The 17,845-nt window shown below is 38.4% G+C and overlaps 1 protein-coding gene across 2 annotated transcripts in view; it reads left to right on the plus strand.

Annotated features, from left to right (window-relative positions):
* UBE2D1 (ubiquitin-conjugating enzyme E2D 1) overlaps nt 1-17,517 on the plus strand; it is a 17,843-nt gene extending 326 nt beyond the window's left edge. The window contains exons 2-8 of one of the 2 annotated variants that reach the window (XM_008937075.1): nt 7,797-7,860; nt 7,960-7,991; nt 10,138-10,255; nt 10,696-10,773; nt 11,036-11,141; nt 13,327-13,420; nt 16,634-17,517. In XM_008937075.1, the coding sequence (XP_008935323.1) occupies nt 10,205-10,255; nt 10,696-10,773; nt 11,036-11,141; nt 13,327-13,420; nt 16,634-16,679 (375 nt within the window). In that variant the 5' untranslated portion in view covers nt 7,797-7,860; nt 7,960-7,991; nt 10,138-10,204 and the 3' untranslated portion in view covers nt 16,680-17,517. The remainder of the gene's footprint in view (nt 1-7,796; nt 7,861-7,959; nt 7,992-10,137; nt 10,256-10,695; nt 10,774-11,035; nt 11,142-13,326; nt 13,421-16,633) is intronic. The other variant, XM_008937074.1, reaches the window with a different exon arrangement.
* The last annotated feature ends 328 nt before the right edge of the window (nt 17,518-17,845 follow it).

The raw sequence follows: 17,845 nt of genomic DNA on the forward strand, positions 1-17,845 counted from the left end.
GGGGTCCCCTCACGGTGTCCGGACTCGCCGCTTTCGTGAAGGCCCCGGCCCCGGAGCCATTGCTTTAAACTCCTCTTCATAGAACATCTGAGAGGTTTTCTGAGGGCACGGCCCGAGTGGTTGCGAAGCAGTGGGTGAAAGGCGACGTGGTGTTAACGAGTTATCTTTAGTCGAGGTGTAAGTGAGGTCTCTGTTGCCAAAATCCTGCCCTCCTGTTGTTGCACAGCTTGGTTAGCCCTGTGCCCGAGTCGTTTTCCACATTAGGAAGCGCTCTTAGCCTAGCATTTGGTATGACCTTTGAATGTATCCCAGTTGTAGAGTTTTTGAATAGTATTTGTAAACATCTAGGCTTTAATTGTGGAGTAAACATCTAGATTCCTTTGTTTGGTAATACCTATCTGATCGTTGTACAGTACAGACAAAAAATGCGTTCTAGATGGTAAACATAGAAGTTAAATTGATGTTAGTGCGTTGGCTGTGTTATAGAGTATGTGATATTTTATTGCTGTTGACGTGCCATGTTTAGTCAGCGTTGTGCTGCCCTGGTTCTGTAACAGTGCTGTAATTTCTTGTCCTGGATTCCCTTTTGTTGGTATTAAAGAAAGAGAATTCTATAATGATCATTTAATCCTGCAGCCAGCAGATTTAGGATACCCTACAATAGATAGGAAGTTATTTCAGTGGTTTTCTACCAGCTGTCACACTACCAATCTTACTATGCTTTTACAGGTAGTGCAGTTAAGGAGATTTTTGTTAATTCATATCAGATATTTGTTGTGAATGTTGCTGTTGAACAGTATATCTATTCATAAATAAATATAGTTATTTTGTCTAGTAATAGCTCTGTTATGCTTTTACATATTATGGTAATGCTTTACTTTTTATTGCCTTTTTTATTTCCCACCTTTTCTTGAACATGTTACTCATGTGTTTTTAAGGAGAGGATTGTTCTGAATACCTTCTGTTTTCTCTTCCTCTTCAGTTTTGTTCTGCTAAGGCAAATGGACAAAGGAAAGATGGCAAGTCTGGTAGTCTCATGGTATTTTTGAGATGGTGTGGTAGTTTGTGGCATTCCAAATGAGGTCCTGCTGGAATAGGAATTTTCTGCTTTAGAGACTTCCATACATATTGGAAACCCACATTTTTCTTTGCCGTGGCATTTTAAAACTTTGTGTTTCATAGATGTGAAATTATGGGTGGACTATATATGAGGGAATATTCTTCATCTTGTAGCCTTGTTAGATTCTGTTTCTACTCTTTGAAAATGGAGAAATGATCACCACGATGCTGGCTTCAAGGCAGTGTAAGACTTCCTGATGGTGCAATAACTTCTGTCTGAAACGTGAAGAGATGCACTGGGGAAGGACCTACCAAAAGAGCTGAGATGAGATTCACAGCTAGTTAACCTCTTGCTTCTAGTTCACTGCAGAAAGTACTGTTGCTGGCTTTGTTTTGTTTTTTTCCCATTAACTACCCTCATCAGTGTCTGCTGCCTTTCCAGGGTAAGACAGAAACACTACTAGAGGGATTTGGCCAGCAGCCTGCCACCAGAGCAGTAGAAGCTGAGAGTAGCAAAGAAATAGGATTGTTTCAAATGGAATGTTAAGATGAAGGAGGGAAGTTTGAAAATATAAGCTCTCTAGATGTCACTGTAACGTGTAGAGCTTTCCTGAAAACGACCAAACTGGAAGTTTAATACTGGATTAAATGTATGTGTATGATGGTATGTTTATACCATCTAGCTAACTGATGTTTCAGGCTGGCTGTAAAGGTTGATAGCTATCCTGTATCTCATGGGTAGGGAGGGACAGGATCTGGAGTCAATGAAATGTTGTAAGACTTCATAGTTTCACAGAGTGCCTAGAGGAGCACTTTGGAGAAGAAAGCACTGTCAGAAAGCACAATGGTATTACTTGGGAGCTTGTCAGTCTAGACATACTGTCTGAAGTTAAGCCTGTGTGGTTTTAGGGTGGTTTGGAGTTGTACTTCCAACACAGCTAAGGGATTTTTGTGGCAAGCTTGAGCATTTGTTCTGATAATTTGTGTGCTCGTGATAGCACCTACAGAGGAAGCAAAGCCACAATATATAGAAACGTTAGTAAGCATTTTTTGTCTTGCCCTGGTGAGGACTCCAGTTTCTAAATTGTATTGCTGTTGAGATCTGTGTCGTTACACCCTGTCTTTCGTTGCTCAGCCTTGAGGGAATCCTCCAAGGAGGGCGGCGTGCTGACTTCAAGGCTGTACACTAGCACATGAAAGTGTGTTTGGCTTAGTGCTGCCAGTGGAAGAGCAGGGAGGACATGGAGCCCTGCTCTGCCAGGTCAACTGTTGGTGCCATCTCCGTGAGAAATTCCCCTGAGTTCCTCAGAGAATCTCACAAGCACGGGAGATTCGTGCTCATCTTAAGCAGAGAAGCACCAATGAAAGAAGAACGTGCATGCTTTCGTGGGCACTGTGAATGCCAGACGTTGCAAACGATGAAAGGAAAACAAATAGTGTAGGTTTTAGCTGGGGGGGGATATTGTGCCAAGAAGCTTCTGTTGTTACCACCTCTGGAAATGGGGACACCATAGCTTTTGTGCAAGGCAGAAAATCATTCAGGCTCTCAGGTTATGCAAGTTAGTGTGGAGGTCATTTCTGCCTGTCTGTCCTATGCAGAGCCATTTTTTTAAGATTGTTGTTCTGATTCTTTTTGTTTCTGTATCTAATTGTGACTTTACTGTACTGTCTGTTCAGTATTGTAGCTGAGGAGATGTTTTTCATCAGAAATCCTGTACTTCTGGGTCCTCCTTTGGTCTTAGTGGGGCTTGATTTTGTGCTTGTTAATGGCTTGGGCTGTTTTCAAATACATACAAACTCAGTATTTACTTCTATTATAGGCATAAAAAAATTGACCTAGAGGAGATTTTTGAAACCAGTTAGAAGAGACACATTTGAAGACTGGTTTAAAAGTAGCTGTTTTTTATCTAGGTGCATAGTGCTTGCAGAGGAAAAACAAACAACTCAGTAAGAATAGAAGCATTCAAACATTTCGATATGTCAATGAACTATATGTCCGTTTGTTCCTGTATGTGTTTCATGTATGTGAAGGCTAAGGAGACAAGATGGACTTGAATATTTATGTTGAAAATAGCTTTTGTTACTGTAAACTGACACAAGTAAAATCAAATAAAATTTATCAGTATTCCAACTGTTGAGTCACTTGCTTTCTTTGGATGGCAGTAAACATACTGAGGAAACTCAGGTTTTGGATCTGTAGTATAAAAAGTTTTAATTTGCTTTCAAAACATCAGGTGTGATATCACAGCAATTTTTTTTAAAAAACAATGTATAAATATAGAATATATACCTTATTACTAAGGCTTACCTTTATATCAAGAAATGTTATAAATATTTGCTTCACATTTACCACATTTATGAAGAGTAGAGAATCCTTTAACCAGTCTAAATGTAATCACTGCATTTTTTTGACAGATGGTTCCAAACAGCATTAATAATATAATAGCAGCAGTGTGTGCATGGAGTTGGTAGGAAGTTAGTATGTGGTCTGCAGTGCATTTAGAAATGAAGAACACCGCTGGCAAATATAAACCCCTATGTTTTAAATAATGGTGTGGAAAAGAGGTCTGGTTGTGGTTTTGTTTTACTTAGAGAATGAAAACAGCTTTTAGTGATGCTGCCTGCAGTTTATTTTGGTCTTCTGATTGTCTGCAAGTCTTCTTTTATGACTTATTTTTTTACAGGGGAAAAAAAAAACCAAAACCCAACATTTTAAGGTTTTCTTTTTGCTAATACTCATGCTGATAGCCATGGAGAGTCCATGATTACTATGCTGAGAAGATTTGTCTCCTTGTTGTCAAAGTATCCTTTAAAATCTTATTCCTATAGCTTTTTAGGAGAGGATTGTGTAAGTTTTAAAACTGCCCTTCCAGTCTTAATTGGCTTCATGAAATAATGAAATACATCCTCTACTGTACTTTGACAGTGAGTACCAGTCTGCACATTCAGAAATATTTCCAGTGTTTATAGCTTCCCATGGTTTGTGTTTTACTTCTCTTAAACTTAAAAATCAAGTTTTGCCCCATGCTGCCCACAGAGCTATTACACCGTGTGTGTAATGCAGCAGAAGGTGATAATCGGGAGGCTTTGCTGCATCCAGCTCCAGTAGTTGTTGTTTAGCATTTGGAGCATTATTCTGATACTCCTTCATTAGCTACACCCAGTCACAGGTGCTGATTGCTCTTGTGCTCTGCTGCTGTTCTCTAGTTATAAACAGGAGAAAGAGTTTGCTCTAACACCCATTCAATTGCAATCTGCTAGAAAATTAACAGTATTCTGTTCTACACTGTAATATTTTCTGTTTGAGTGGATTAACAGATTTATTCCTACCACTGTCTCAGTTTAGCTATTTACTCAGCATGAGTTTATCCTGCTTGTACTGGGATAGTGTGGCACATGTTGGGAGCTCTTGATAGATGCTTTTGTACTATGACATTCACTGGTGTTTCAAGTAACTGATATTTCTTTTTGTTTCTCTCTCAGACAAAATTTTAGTATTCTCACAAAAAACCTTACACTGGAGCACACAGTAATTTGTAGTGTTGGATTTCAGTTTTGAAATTGAATCTGCACTGCTGCAAGTTACAGATCCTGTTTGTTAGCCTACATACGTCAAAAGTTTTGCACCAGCATTTTCTAAATCAGTTACTGAAAATATTGGTATAGGCAAGGAAGCCTTGAAATAACCAAACCTGCACCATGCACCTACATGGTGATAATCCATAAAAATCAGCAAAGCTGCTGGAACCACTTGACTTTAAATGACAGAAATCATCCGTGTTGACTGTGTGGTGCTTTGAGTGATTCTCTTGCCCTTCTTAGTGAAGTTTCAGCACACTGCTTTGTAGCTCTTCAGCTTTCTCCCTTGACAAAACAAGGTTTGGGGCTTCTTGTGGAGAGCATGTTTGCTGCTTTGTCTTGAGAATTCTTGTATTCAACTTCTCGTTCTTTTGTGAATATGTAAGGTTGTCAATCAATTTCTCTAGATCTACTTACCCTAGAGAATCATCACAACTATTCTGCAGTGTTTGGTTCAGGACACTGGCAAGTCAGCCTGACTCAGGGATGTTTTGGCTATATTCTTTCACCATTTCAAAAGATGTAGGAAAGCCTGAAGCCTAAATCTTGCAGCTCTCCAGATAATTTTGCTTTGAATATGAAGCTTAAACAGTGTAATTAATAAAAAGCCAAATAATTCTTTGGTTTTAGCACAACTTGATCTCAGCTTCTGTGTGTAAACTGTTAACACTGTCAATTTAAATTTATGAAGTTTGATCATGTTACCATTTGTGTTGTTAAAACATGTTAGCTTCAGTATGTTATTTTCCATGGTTGAAAAATATGTCTTGAGTCTGCTTTATGACAATTTTGAAGTTTGTTTCCTAGCTGCAGAAGCTCTCTGAATATATTTGTGGACATCGCTTTCATTTAGTGAAGTCAGTTGAAGAGACCCTTTTCTTCATCATTATTAGAGAAATATTAATAACAGGAGTTGATAGTTCTGGATCTCATCAAAGTATGATTAAAAAAGTTTTATTTTTATCATGGACAAATTTCAGTGTCTTCAATTTGAACAAATTCAAAGTGTATAATCTGAGGAGCCCACCCCAGTTCCTGACAATTTTGAAGTATAGATGTACATAGGAAGGAAAACCAGTTTGTGTGGTTTTGGACTGTGCAAAGGTCACGAGGAATCATCTAGCAAACAAGAGTGCTGCTACAGACTTACTTCCCTAGCAGTTCACATGTGCATAAGGGAATGTTTGAAGGTTTTTCAGAGACTTTTGAGTTTGAACTCCATATTTTTCTCATCATTGCCTTTCATTTAGTAGTCAGCCATAACTGCTATAAAACGCGTGGGTTTTAGGGTTTGAGTTCTCTGTTTTGGCAGAGAGTCTTGTGTAGCTGGTTTTAGTGTGTGTACAAGACTTAGTCTTCTCTTGTTGGGCTAGATCTTGAGTTGCAGCTTAGAGTAGACAGTAGCTTTAACAGCTCTACTGCTGGTAGTGCTTGTCACAACTCCCAGGGCTCCTGGAAACTTGAGACTTGTTGACTCCCTTCGTCTACTGGCAGTGACTTAACCTTGCATAGATTCCTGGTTCTCCCTTAGTGAAATCTGAATCCTCTGATTAAAAAGGAAACTGCACTTTTAAAGGGTTTTGCTATTACCTTTATTAGTTACAGTCTAGCCAGGAGTGTTTTTTCTGGACCAGCATGCAATTTCAATAACAGAATAAATTAATGACAGACGAGTAATGCTGTCTGGCAACCTGAGATATTTTAGTATATGAAGGAATTGCCTCTTTTGCTTTAAATTGCAAGGATTGTGAGGAGTGACTTCAGAGCAAGCAGTGACGTTTCTGGCAGCTAACGGAGTGCTAGATACGTTGCAGTGCCTTTCTTTAAATGCAGGGTCAAGAGCAGATCTGTAAGAAGGGTGCCTGAATTTAGGTGCCAGGTCCGTGGTGAATTGGGTCTCTCAAAGAGAGTAGTGTGCATGTTGAAATGTTTACTGCATGCCACAAATGGGGAAATTTATCACAGCAGTTGAGAAGTGCAGGGGTTCAACCCTTCAAATCACACATAAATTCTGATCATGCTACATTCACAAATTGTACACGAGTTAAACTTAGTTCCATTTAAACATTGATTTTGGAAGTAGCTGTCTTGACTAACGATTTTTGAGTAAAAATGTTTCCACTGTTCCTTCTTAAGCTAAATTAAAGGAGATACAGACCTACTTACTTCTTTTGTTCACTTCAATATGTGTGTTTTGAGTAATTACTTGAGTGACTTAGGAACAAGGGTTTAGCATCCATCTTTTAGCCTATTTCACTGAAAGTATTTACACATAGTCATGAAACCCAATGGAGCACAGTTCCTATCGGCTTAGAGTTGGAAAAAGTTCTTTGTTGTTAGTGCAGTAAAATTTCAGCATATTGAATTAAACAAGGAAAATAAACCAACATTGATGCCGGTCTTGTTTTGCATTTGATATAGTGAGGATAAATCAGTAGAAAAGCTGAGCTGATTTTGTGTAATTAAATAATAATTTAAAATTATTTGGTACTGTGTGGACTTTTGTAAGTGAAAAGTCAGTTGACATGCAAAAGCTTCTCTGAATGCTTCTTTTAAATTTCAGCTTTCTTGGGAGAGTTTCATAGTAATCATCTTGAAAAGCATGCTGGGAATTAAACCAAGATAAGTTAAGTAAGATGTAGAGCTGATATTTTTCCTTTATTTTCTACTTTAGTTAGGGACCTTCCTGTTATGTTCACACATCTCTAGGCAGACTGCAAGCATTTAATGAGCTAGTTGAACTCAGCTGCTGTACCTAGATTAGGCCAATACAGGAAGTTTTTGTAAAATCCAAAGCTAAAGTCAGACTGGCACATATATTTCTAAATTAAATAGTGAGTTCACAGACAAATCAAGAAACTCTTCATTTTCTTTTTTTTTTTTTTTTTTTTTTGTCTTCAGTGTATCCAGCTTGTTATGAACTTGGCTATAATTCTTAAATAGTTTCATATATTAATTTATAGCACAATGTTGTCTTTAGCTGCAGACCTATATGGCAAAAAAAACCCCTTTCAGTGTCAATGGACATTTCAGGTGTTGAGTTCTTTAAAAATACCATAGGCCTATTTGGTAAAATCTGCATGTGTTCTCACTCTTGAAGTGATGCTGATGAGTGTATTTTCACATAGATGAATTTCAAATATTTGTGCTTGTTACAGGAACTAAGCGATCTGCAGCGAGACCCACCGGCCCACTGTTCAGCCGGACCTGTTGGAGATGACTGTAAGCTCTTCATAGTACACTGCTACAATTTACCTTTTTTTTGGTTAGGAGAAAGCTTGGAAGATCTCTAATTAATTGTTGTATCTTTTTGACTTGCAGTGTTTCATTGGCAAGCAACAATTATGGGACCTGTAAGTATATAATTCATGCCCCTTCAAAAGTAGACCTTGTTGCCCTTTTTGTTACAAAAGGATTCATCTGGGTTTCTCTTAATGTGACAGTTAAATTCAGCCATGCTGTGTATACATTAGAGATTTGGGTTGGGACCCTTGTTCTTAGTGGTCTGATACTAGGTTGCTGCTGGAACTGTTCAAAAATGCAGCCTCTTCATGGAGTTAGGGCAGCTGTAATGTTGGAATTGGTGATTTGGGCTCAAAGTGAAAAGCTTGCTTCTCAAAGATGATGATTTCTATTCTGGAAGGTTCATCCATCCAGAAGGAGGAGGAGTGGGTCTATTCCAGTGTTAAAGTTGGTTGGAGTTGTACAGGGTGACTTGTGGAGTTTTTAGATAGAGATTATTTGAAGGCTGTGATGCAGCTCTGGAAAAACCAGGTAGCTTCTGTAAACTGTAGACTAGCAATTGCGGGTACTTTTGGTTTCTGTGTGAGAAAGGCCTGCTTTCCTTGGACTGAGGGAGATCTCTGAAGATCCTGTTTATGACTTTTGTCAAGGAAATTGCATGAAGCACAGTGAAGCTTAAGAGCATAAAGTTTTAAAGGAGAACTGAAAAGGGTTTCAGCAAAAAGAGTAAAGAACAATGTGACCTGAGGGAAGGGGTGTTTATTAACATAATGGTAAGGAGTTTGTATTCCTGGCATTTTCCTTTTGGACCTAGTAACTTGGAAAGAAGTCTCTGGTTCAGATGGTAAGCTGAATCACTGTGTAAGTTGAAGTTTTGAGACAATACTTAATCCATTAAGATGCAGCATCACACAGTGGAGAGAAGTGGGGTCATGTCTTCTTTGAGGCTGTTTCTGCATTTTCAGCACAGTTGCTCCATAGCAGTGAAAGATGCAGTTAGTCATTTGGAGTCTGTAGTCCAACTTGTCTGTGGCCCAGGAGCAGCTGATGTGATTGTGGAAAGCTGTTCTGTAGGATACTAATGCTTTTGCTATTTTTCTTTAATAACTGTGTTCTTTCACATAAAAAGTCATCCTGACCCATGCCCTTCTGCACTGCTTAAAGGTGAATGATGGAACAGCAAAGCAGTTAAGAGCTGTCAAAAGCTTCTGTGCCGATTGCCACCAGTAATGGCTCTGTCGTGAACAACACTGATGACCTGAGTAAGGGAAATACAAGCACATAATTCCTGGCTTAAATTCAGTTTTTTCTTCCAGCTTGCAATTCATCTATAATATTCTGTAGTGGAAAATGTTCTTTGCTTCAGGTTGTTCAGATTTCTCCTGTTAAGGATAAGAATGAGCATCTTTTGCCAAACTTTCTCAGCCATAGCTGCTGAGACCCAAGAAGAGAACTCCCATCAGGGTATTAATCCTTTATCTCAACAGCATTGGGAAATATGGATGCACATGCTCTATGTTTCCTCATGGCCTGAGGGAAGCAGAGGACTAAAGTTTACCTTCAGAATCCACTTCCTACATGTGGAAGTGGTAGGGTAACATCTCTCTATGGACACGATCAATTTGTTTTATATACTTTACTCATAAAACAGTGTGACTTCACTTTGCCTTCTGACACCAAACTTGTCTCATCTTCAGCTTATTTTAACTTTGAAAAATCCATTTAGTATGCATGCAAGCAGTCCTTTCAAACCTAACTGGAAGTACAGTGACTATCTCCTCTGATGCTACCTAATGCTGACTTCTTAGCAATACTATATATAACCTGCCTTACATTGCAGCACTGTCTGCATTGAGTGTGCAAGACCATGTGTCTTAGTGGGGCATTTGTGACTTGACCTCTTATATTCATCTCTAAAACTACTTTTTGCTCATTTTCAAGGTAAACGTTTTATTTAAAACACTCTGCCTTTGCTTCCATAAAAAAACACCAAAAACTTGATCTTCTGAGGCTTTGGTGAGCTGGAGTCCCCGTGTTGCTCTTTTAAACTTGCCAAGAAACGAAGGAGGTTTTGTTCTCCTTCCCTTACTCTGAAATGGCAGCAGTGCTTCCTGTTATTTCGCACCAAGACTTTTCCCCTCACTTTTCTAGTTAATAAAAATTAAAAACTGCAACAAAATTATTTCTACCTATTAACTGTGTGCAACCTGGACGTAAACCTGTGCACATGTTCTCTAACAAAATGCATGTTCACAGATTTGTACAGGTCACAAAGCTGTTGTGTGTTTTAAAACTCCCTGATGTCATCATGATCAACTGAATTATGTTGGAAAATCCCACTCTTTGCATCTGCAAAGAGAAACCACTTCTTGATGTAAGTATATTTGTAGCTTAAGGATGAAGGAGGATCAGAGCAGCTGTGGTGTTGCACGGAGACAGGACTTGGAAGACTTGCTCTAGGTTTTGTGTTCCCCTTGGTGCAGTGGAGTTGGTGGATCAGCTCCACCAGTCAAACCCTGCTCCCTCCCTTTCTCTTCCCAAGAAGGGCAGCACTCAGTAGCCATCTTGGGCTACTGCAGTAGTAGCTATGTTGGCTCTACTGTAGCTCTGCACACCAGTGGGAGGGTTCAGTTTCCTCTGTGCCTTCCCAGTACACAGCTCATAGTGGGCTGTGGCCAATAGCATGGACTGTGTATTGGGGAAAAAAGGGATTTTCAAAGATGCTCACAGCTTTGGGAGGTTAGGGAAGCTCCAAAATGACTGAAATATGTTAATGTGTTTTGTTTGTTGTGTTTGTTTTTTTTTTTTCCCCAGCCTGATAGTGCATATCAAGGGGGAGTATTTTTTCTCACAGTACACTTTCCAACAGACTACCCTTTCAAACCACCAAAGGTAAGTCCTTTCTCTCAAAACTTAAACCATTTTTTTTGGCCAAAGCTTTGTTTCTGTGTCTTAGTTCTTTGAGGCTTAATTTTGGAAGTTAAAACCAGAAAGGCCAGCAACAGGAATGCGTGTTCATGGTGGATGAAGAAGTAAGGCTGTACAACAAATTGTATTGGTATATCTGGTATGCCTGGAACTGAAGGGATGTTAAGGTTTCCAAATGTAATAAACATAATTTCATGTTACTTGGTCTGTCTTTATTTTATTCCAGATTGCTTTTACAACAAAAATATACCACCCAAACATAAACAGTAATGGGAGTATCTGTCTTGATATCCTGAGATCGCAGTGGTCACCAGCTCTGACTGTATCGAAAGGTAAACTCACAGCTTTGCTGATGTCTTCATGAAATCGTGTACGCGGCTGTGCCGCTTCTTGGGGTAGCACTGCACTGTCAAACTCTTTCAACAGTGGGAGCTCATCTTGCATGTTACAGGAGTGCCAAATTCCGTTGGAATTCTTGTTATGAGCTGAGATCTTGCACAGTTTATTTGGAGTGTCACATTACATAAAGTATTACATGCATGGCAAGGAAATGTTTTAAAACAAGTTGGTTAAGATAATAAATGTCCAATTAGCCTGAAATGCAACTTCTGCATTACAGCTGACTGTGCATGCAGAACTGAGGAAAAAACTGATGAGTGGAGCTTCAAAATCAAATTAGTTTGAGTATAAATGGAAAACCCTGATCCTGATGTGTGTGGGCTTACCCGATTGCTTATTGAGGGCTCTTGGGATTGCCTGAGCATCCTTGTGTGGGCTGAGCTCTTAATTACACTTTATTTTAAAAAGAGGTAATTTATTTTTGGATTGCATTCCTTTTTAAAATTAATATTTTTAAAATGCAGCAGCTTTCAAAGTCATTAGTAAAATCCTGTAGTTAAACTTGAGAATGTTGCATGCTGGAGATTTTTGGAACATTGAGGTTACAGTTAAGCAGTTCTTTTGTCATAGGCAATTTGTATCACTTCAAAAGCTGCTGAAAATGTGACTGCTATCATTGTGTTTTCCTCACCCATTTTCAGAATACTTAGGCACACCCATAGTCACGTTACAGAAAGGTCTCATGCCGCTCAAGAGGTCACATCTTGCTTATGTGCTTGAGAGCTCTCTAAACAGTCTGTCTTTTTTTAGAACAGTGTCATTGCATTTGGCGTGCAAGCAGGAAAAAATTACCAGTCTTTGTCCAATGGAAATCGCTCTGTGCTAAGTAAAATCTAAGTTAATACTGTTTCCTGAAGTAGTTGCTGAAGCCATGGATTACTTTTGCATGTAGCTGGTATCAGCTTTGCACAGAAATTGGTTGGTTTATTGCTGAGCAAGAATTGTCTTGTTTCTAATTATTTAGAAGGTATTCAGCAAACAAAATTTAGCACTTCAAATTCAACACTTGTCATTCACAACTGAAAACACAAGTTTTTACCTCTTCAGAAAATTTCTGTCTTTGCTGGTTGAGCATTCCTTGAGTTATAAAGCGAAGCGGTCTGGTGGTCTTATGTATTCTGAATTGACATGCTTGCACATGATGTATCTCCTAAACTAGAGATTAGCTCAGCGGCTCATGGAAGTTTCTCCTCTAGTAGTTCTTGTTTTATTGAACCACAGGATTACAACGTACTGATAGCACCTCTGGTTGGTGTGACCAAGAATTCTAACTTGATTTTCTAATATTACTGGTGTATTTCGCATGAAATGAAATATGTTGGTGTGAAGTGGTCAGACTTATACAGCTGAACGTAGATGTTTGTCCAGGCTCCTTGGTAACAAGACAAAGCAAGGGAAAAAAAATCCTATTCTACAGCAAGTTCTTACAGTAGCATCAAATTCCCTTTCACAACACGTTTACGATTGTTTAGCTGCATACTCTCATGTTCATATTAGTTCTGAGTATAAGAATAGAGATTTCCTGAAAAGTATGGACTCAAAAATGTTAGAAAAATCAAGCATCCTTGGTTCAGTACTGGGAAATAAATATGGAATTGTAAGTGAATACCTGCACATAATGCTGATGAAGTATTTTCCCAAAATGGAAATACCAAATTAAGTGAAATGTTCCTGTGAGGGAGATAATAACAGCACAAAAGTGGAGAAGGATATGCACGAATAGAATATTGCATGGCAGTATAATATTAACAGTATATATTATTTTATATAATTGTAGATAGGAGGGCTTAGTTCAGTCAAATACTTGTAGGCAGCTATGTAGTCTGTAGTTTGTTTAATATTCGTAGGTTAAAACATGGGAGACAGATTTTTATGGAAGGCTCAGGTCCATGGGTCACAAGCTATCTAGGGTAGTGTTGGGTGTTGTTTACTTAGGACCTAGAAAAATGATGCTGTTTAAGTATTTCTGTGTAGAACCGCTACATGAAAGCTTAATACTAATATGCATTCTCTTTCCAATCTCCTTTCCACCACCCTCCTTCAGTCTGCTGGAATACATTAAAGGATTATAGAAATAAAGCAAACTAACTCGTTTAATCTAGTGTCTCTTTTATTTAGTTTTATTGTCCATATGCTCCTTACTTTGTGATCCTAATCCAGATGATCCATTAGTCCCGGATATTGCACAGATCTACAAGTCAGACAAGGAAAAGTGAGTATAACATACGTAATTGTTTGTGTGGTACTTGCAGATGGTTGTCTGCTCTACAACTTCTGTTTTAACTTTTAAAGATACTCTTTTCATAGATTTTTACAGGATTAGACTTGCAAATCTTGAAAGTATCAATCAGTGGAATGGCAAGCAGAAAACTATAGGCATACACAGCTCTTGGGTACTTGTTGGTTTTGTACTTGGTTACACAGAACCTTCACTCTTTTGCATTTCGTCTTGATTTTTCATGCAATGGATATAATTACCCAGATAGAAGTTATTTGTTGCTACTCTGATCCTCTGGTTGTAAAATCTGTGTCTTTAGTTGGATACTAGGTAAGAACAACAAATACATGGGTTCTGACACCATTTTGCACGTGTAGGATAGACTAATATTCATAGAATCATATGATGGTTTGGGTTGGAAGGGACCTTAAATATCATTTAGTTCCAAACCCCTGCTACAGGCAGGGACATCTCCCACAAAACGGGGTTGTGCAAGGCCCTGTCCAACCTGGCCTTCAACACCTTCGGTGATGGATCATCCACAGATTCCCTTATTCATCTGTTTTTAGTGCTAAGAACCATTGTCACATTGCAGTTTGCAGAATTTTTTAGAGAAAAAGAAACTTTTTTTACTTTCTGGAACCACTACAGAACTTGCAGGAAGTTTCTCATCTTGGGAAGGTAACATAGAGAGCACATAACTGAAGTATGGTTGTGGACCAAACCTGATTTTCATTTGAGAAGCTTTAACTCTATAAGTATAATGCTGACCAGAACATCTGTTCTGGGGTCTTCTAGTGTGGTATCACCTGGAATTCCAAAAGTTCAGTTCTAAGGCTTCCTCACTTATTGTTGTCCATCACTTCTAAGGAAGGTTTTGAAATGACTGAACCTTCACAATGTCGGAGAACAGGATTTGGAGGTCACTAGTGGGCACAGTGGTGTTTCTTTCCAGAACGTTGCCCTTCTAGAGTGATTCCTTTGAGCACTCAAGAATTGAACAGCAGCGTCTGTGACATCTATGTCTGTGGATTCTATAAACAAAGGGACGCATCCATTCCTGAAGTTTGTTGCAGTTGTGGGTGCCAGGAAGCTTGGGCCCTTTATCCACAGATCAGTATGCGTGTTTTCCAGAGGGTTCCATGGAGGAAATTACCTCTGTGAGATTTATTTTTTTTCCATCTTTGCTGCTTTCTGCTAATCTGTCAGCTACCTGCTTGTCCTGGGTTTACGAACTCTATGCATGGGAAAGGTTACAGTCTCAGTGATCCAGGAAGGAAATAGTATTTTTCTTACCACTGGGAGATTTTGTAGAACTCTGCTTCTGTAGGTATTTTCAGCACAGTCCAGGGTGTGGTCTACAGTTTTATCAGCATGGCCTGAGCTGTCTTCTTAAACAGGCTTTTAGCACCTGTGAATTTTCTAGGTGTGTGTGGCATTAAGAAGTCCTGAAATACAATATCAAATCAGGATAGTAACAAGGAGTTAGGAATCTCTGAGATTTTCCAAATACATCAAGTCCTAATTTGCCAAGAATGGAATACCCTTCCACAGAATGAATCTGCTACAGATTTTCTGGTGGCTTTGGCAATAAATTAGTCACAGCCATGCAGCACATTCATAGACAGCCTGACCACCACTGTTTATCTGACATCTTCAAGCCGAGGAAAAGGTTATGGATTTGATTTGGGGCAGGCTTTTCATCATTGATAGTTAAGCTACTTTTTAGTAAGCTTGCTATTAACTACTTGGTTATACTCTCTGCTTCCAATTGTAACATGTTTGTGATATCCAGATTTTTTTACGTTCTTAAGTTATCTCACTGAGAAATTTTTTGGTACCTATTTTTTTTTTTTAGTCCTGAGCCACTGAAGACTTCTTGCAGTGCATGCTGATGGCCTGTGGCTCATCACACACATCACAGGGCCGTGAAGATTTCAGTAGTGCTTTTACCTTGAGGTGTGATGTAGAAGTTACATGGAAGTCTGTGGTCTAGTATTTCTGTCCTTAGAGTAAGAATTATTCAAATGATCTTTTTCTGACAGTTTGATACCTGATACAATCAAATCACATAACCTGCTTCTGAAGGGCTCGAACTCTGTGGCTTGTGCTGCACAGCAGATGGTGTTCAAGCTGTGGATACTGTGCCACAGCTTCTCCTTTGTGTCTTGGCTTTAGTCCACCCACTTACTTAATAGTGAGATTTTCAGCTACTGTGCCTCCTGTTTGTCAAGGAAGGGAAGAAGGGAGATATCTCTATCTCCAAATCTTGAAATTTTATTATTGCTAGAGAAAGTGAGGGAACCTATAGTATTGACTATAGCTTTATTTTCTTATGCTGATCACCTATTACATGATTTTTTTTTTTTTAATCTCATCCTGGATTTAGGAAATGAAAGATAAGACTCGTTATTTATAAGCATTTATCTATGGGTATTTTAGTATAAGAAAAATATGAAGACTTGCATGGTAGCAAGTCATCTTTCTTAAGAAGAAAACTGAATAATATGTGAGTTGCTATACTGAGCTTAGGAAAGGGATTTAAAAACTTGTAAGCCTTTTCTTTGGATGATGAAGAAGAAAGTAAATCTAGTCTGAAGAATGGGGTGTAACAAATGTAAGGACCAGATGGGAAGTTCCTGACTCCCTAAGGACTCTTGGCTTTGGGAGTGTTCATCAGCCTCATACCAGAAAGGAAAGACCCGAGACTTAAAATCTATTAAAAAATGCTTTTTGGAAAATCTTCCTTTCCCGTTCTGCAGATGGCAGTGAAGAATGGAGAATAATAAAAAATCACTCTGCCTTCTAGCCCCACCCTTTCCAAACCCAGTGAATTACACTGAATTTTATGCAGCTAAAATGCATGAACTTTGTTAGACTGTTAATGACACACACATTGACAACAAATTCCCATGAAGGTACAAATGAGGGAACCAGCCGTGAAATACAAATGAGTATGCACAATGACACGCGCTTTAATACAAACCTGTGAGACTGATTTTGAGGCTAAATGGCTTTGATAAGTAACCTTAGAAACTGAACATACAATGGGTGGATGCCTCTTGAGTTTTAGAATTTTTTTAACATTACTTGAATTGATGCTAGTATGTGAAAAGCTCAATAACATCTGTGTTAAGTAAATAGGTGGCCATTGTCAGTGTCTCACTAACAGCTCTTCACTGTAATGCCTTCTTTCTGCATGTACAGATACAACAGACACGCAAGAGAATGGACTCAGAAATATGCAATGTAAACTTGTGAAGACTTTTTCATATACCACAGAGTACTGTAAATTCTAGGATTTTTTCAAAGATAAAAGGAGATGGAGCAGAGTTTACCATTTTGATGTGTCATGATGCCCCTTGATTTATTTTTCTGGTTTTCACCCCTGAAAGCATGTTTCCAGAGCAAAGGAGAACAAATTTCCAAAAAGAACCTTATGAGTGTGATAAGAGTATTTAACCTCTTTGTATGCTTTGCAGAAGACATTTATTATGGTTTTTAAGTGCTGGACATCTGCGTCTTCAGACGATGAGATCCATAATGCAGTTGTAAAGCAACCAAATTATTTTTGCTGGAAAAAGTAGCTGGTTTTATGTGATGAATACTGTACATGTGTCCTTAAAATACTTTGTTTCCTAAGTGTTCCAATTTCTTTTTGTTTGTTCACTTATATAATTTGTTGGGTTTTTTTACTGTATAGACTATTTTATTTACCATGTAAGTCATTTCATTTCAGACTTGCTTGTGCACAGTATTGACAAGATACAACTGCTAGTAATGAAAGTAATCGGAGTATCCCACCCGTTAGGATATTCTAAAGACTGACTGCAGAGTTCTTAAAACCTAAAATCATCTTTGCACTGTAATTCCTTGTATGCTGATTGAGAAACACTTGGTTTTGATTCTGTTGCATACTTGACTTAATTTTATTGCAATGTGAACTAATTGCACTGCTATGTAGAAAGATACATAATCGTTTTGTTGCTATTCACAACCGATTTTTGACATGTGGGCAACATAACACTATCACAGACCTTTTACAAGTTTAAATGTAGCCTTTTCCATATAAATAAAATGCGTTTTCTACTACTTGTCTTGGCTATTTTTTTAAAAATTAGGCATATCCTTGCTCTAACATTAGAGAAGCAAAATATTGTGTGCATGTCCTGTAGACAACAAGGAAGATAAAGCCATGCATCACCTACTACTTAGGTACTGTGTTGCAATTAATTTTTATGCTAACTTTAGCCTAATTTGTTTAGCATGCTATGCCTATTGTTTTATATAGGATTTTGCCTAGTTTAATGATATATTATACTTGTGCTTGTTTATGGAGGAAATACTACAAGTGTGTTATAATTTCAAAGGCTTCAGTTACGGTGGTGTGTTTGTGATATGAGAACATTACACTAAGTT

The sequence above is a fragment of the Merops nubicus genome, unplaced genomic scaffold, assembly GCF_000691845.1.
Source record: "Merops nubicus isolate BGI_N331 unplaced genomic scaffold, ASM69184v1 scaffold20523, whole genome shotgun sequence".
Taxonomy (NCBI): Eukaryota; Metazoa; Chordata; class Aves; order Coraciiformes; family Meropidae; genus Merops; species Merops nubicus.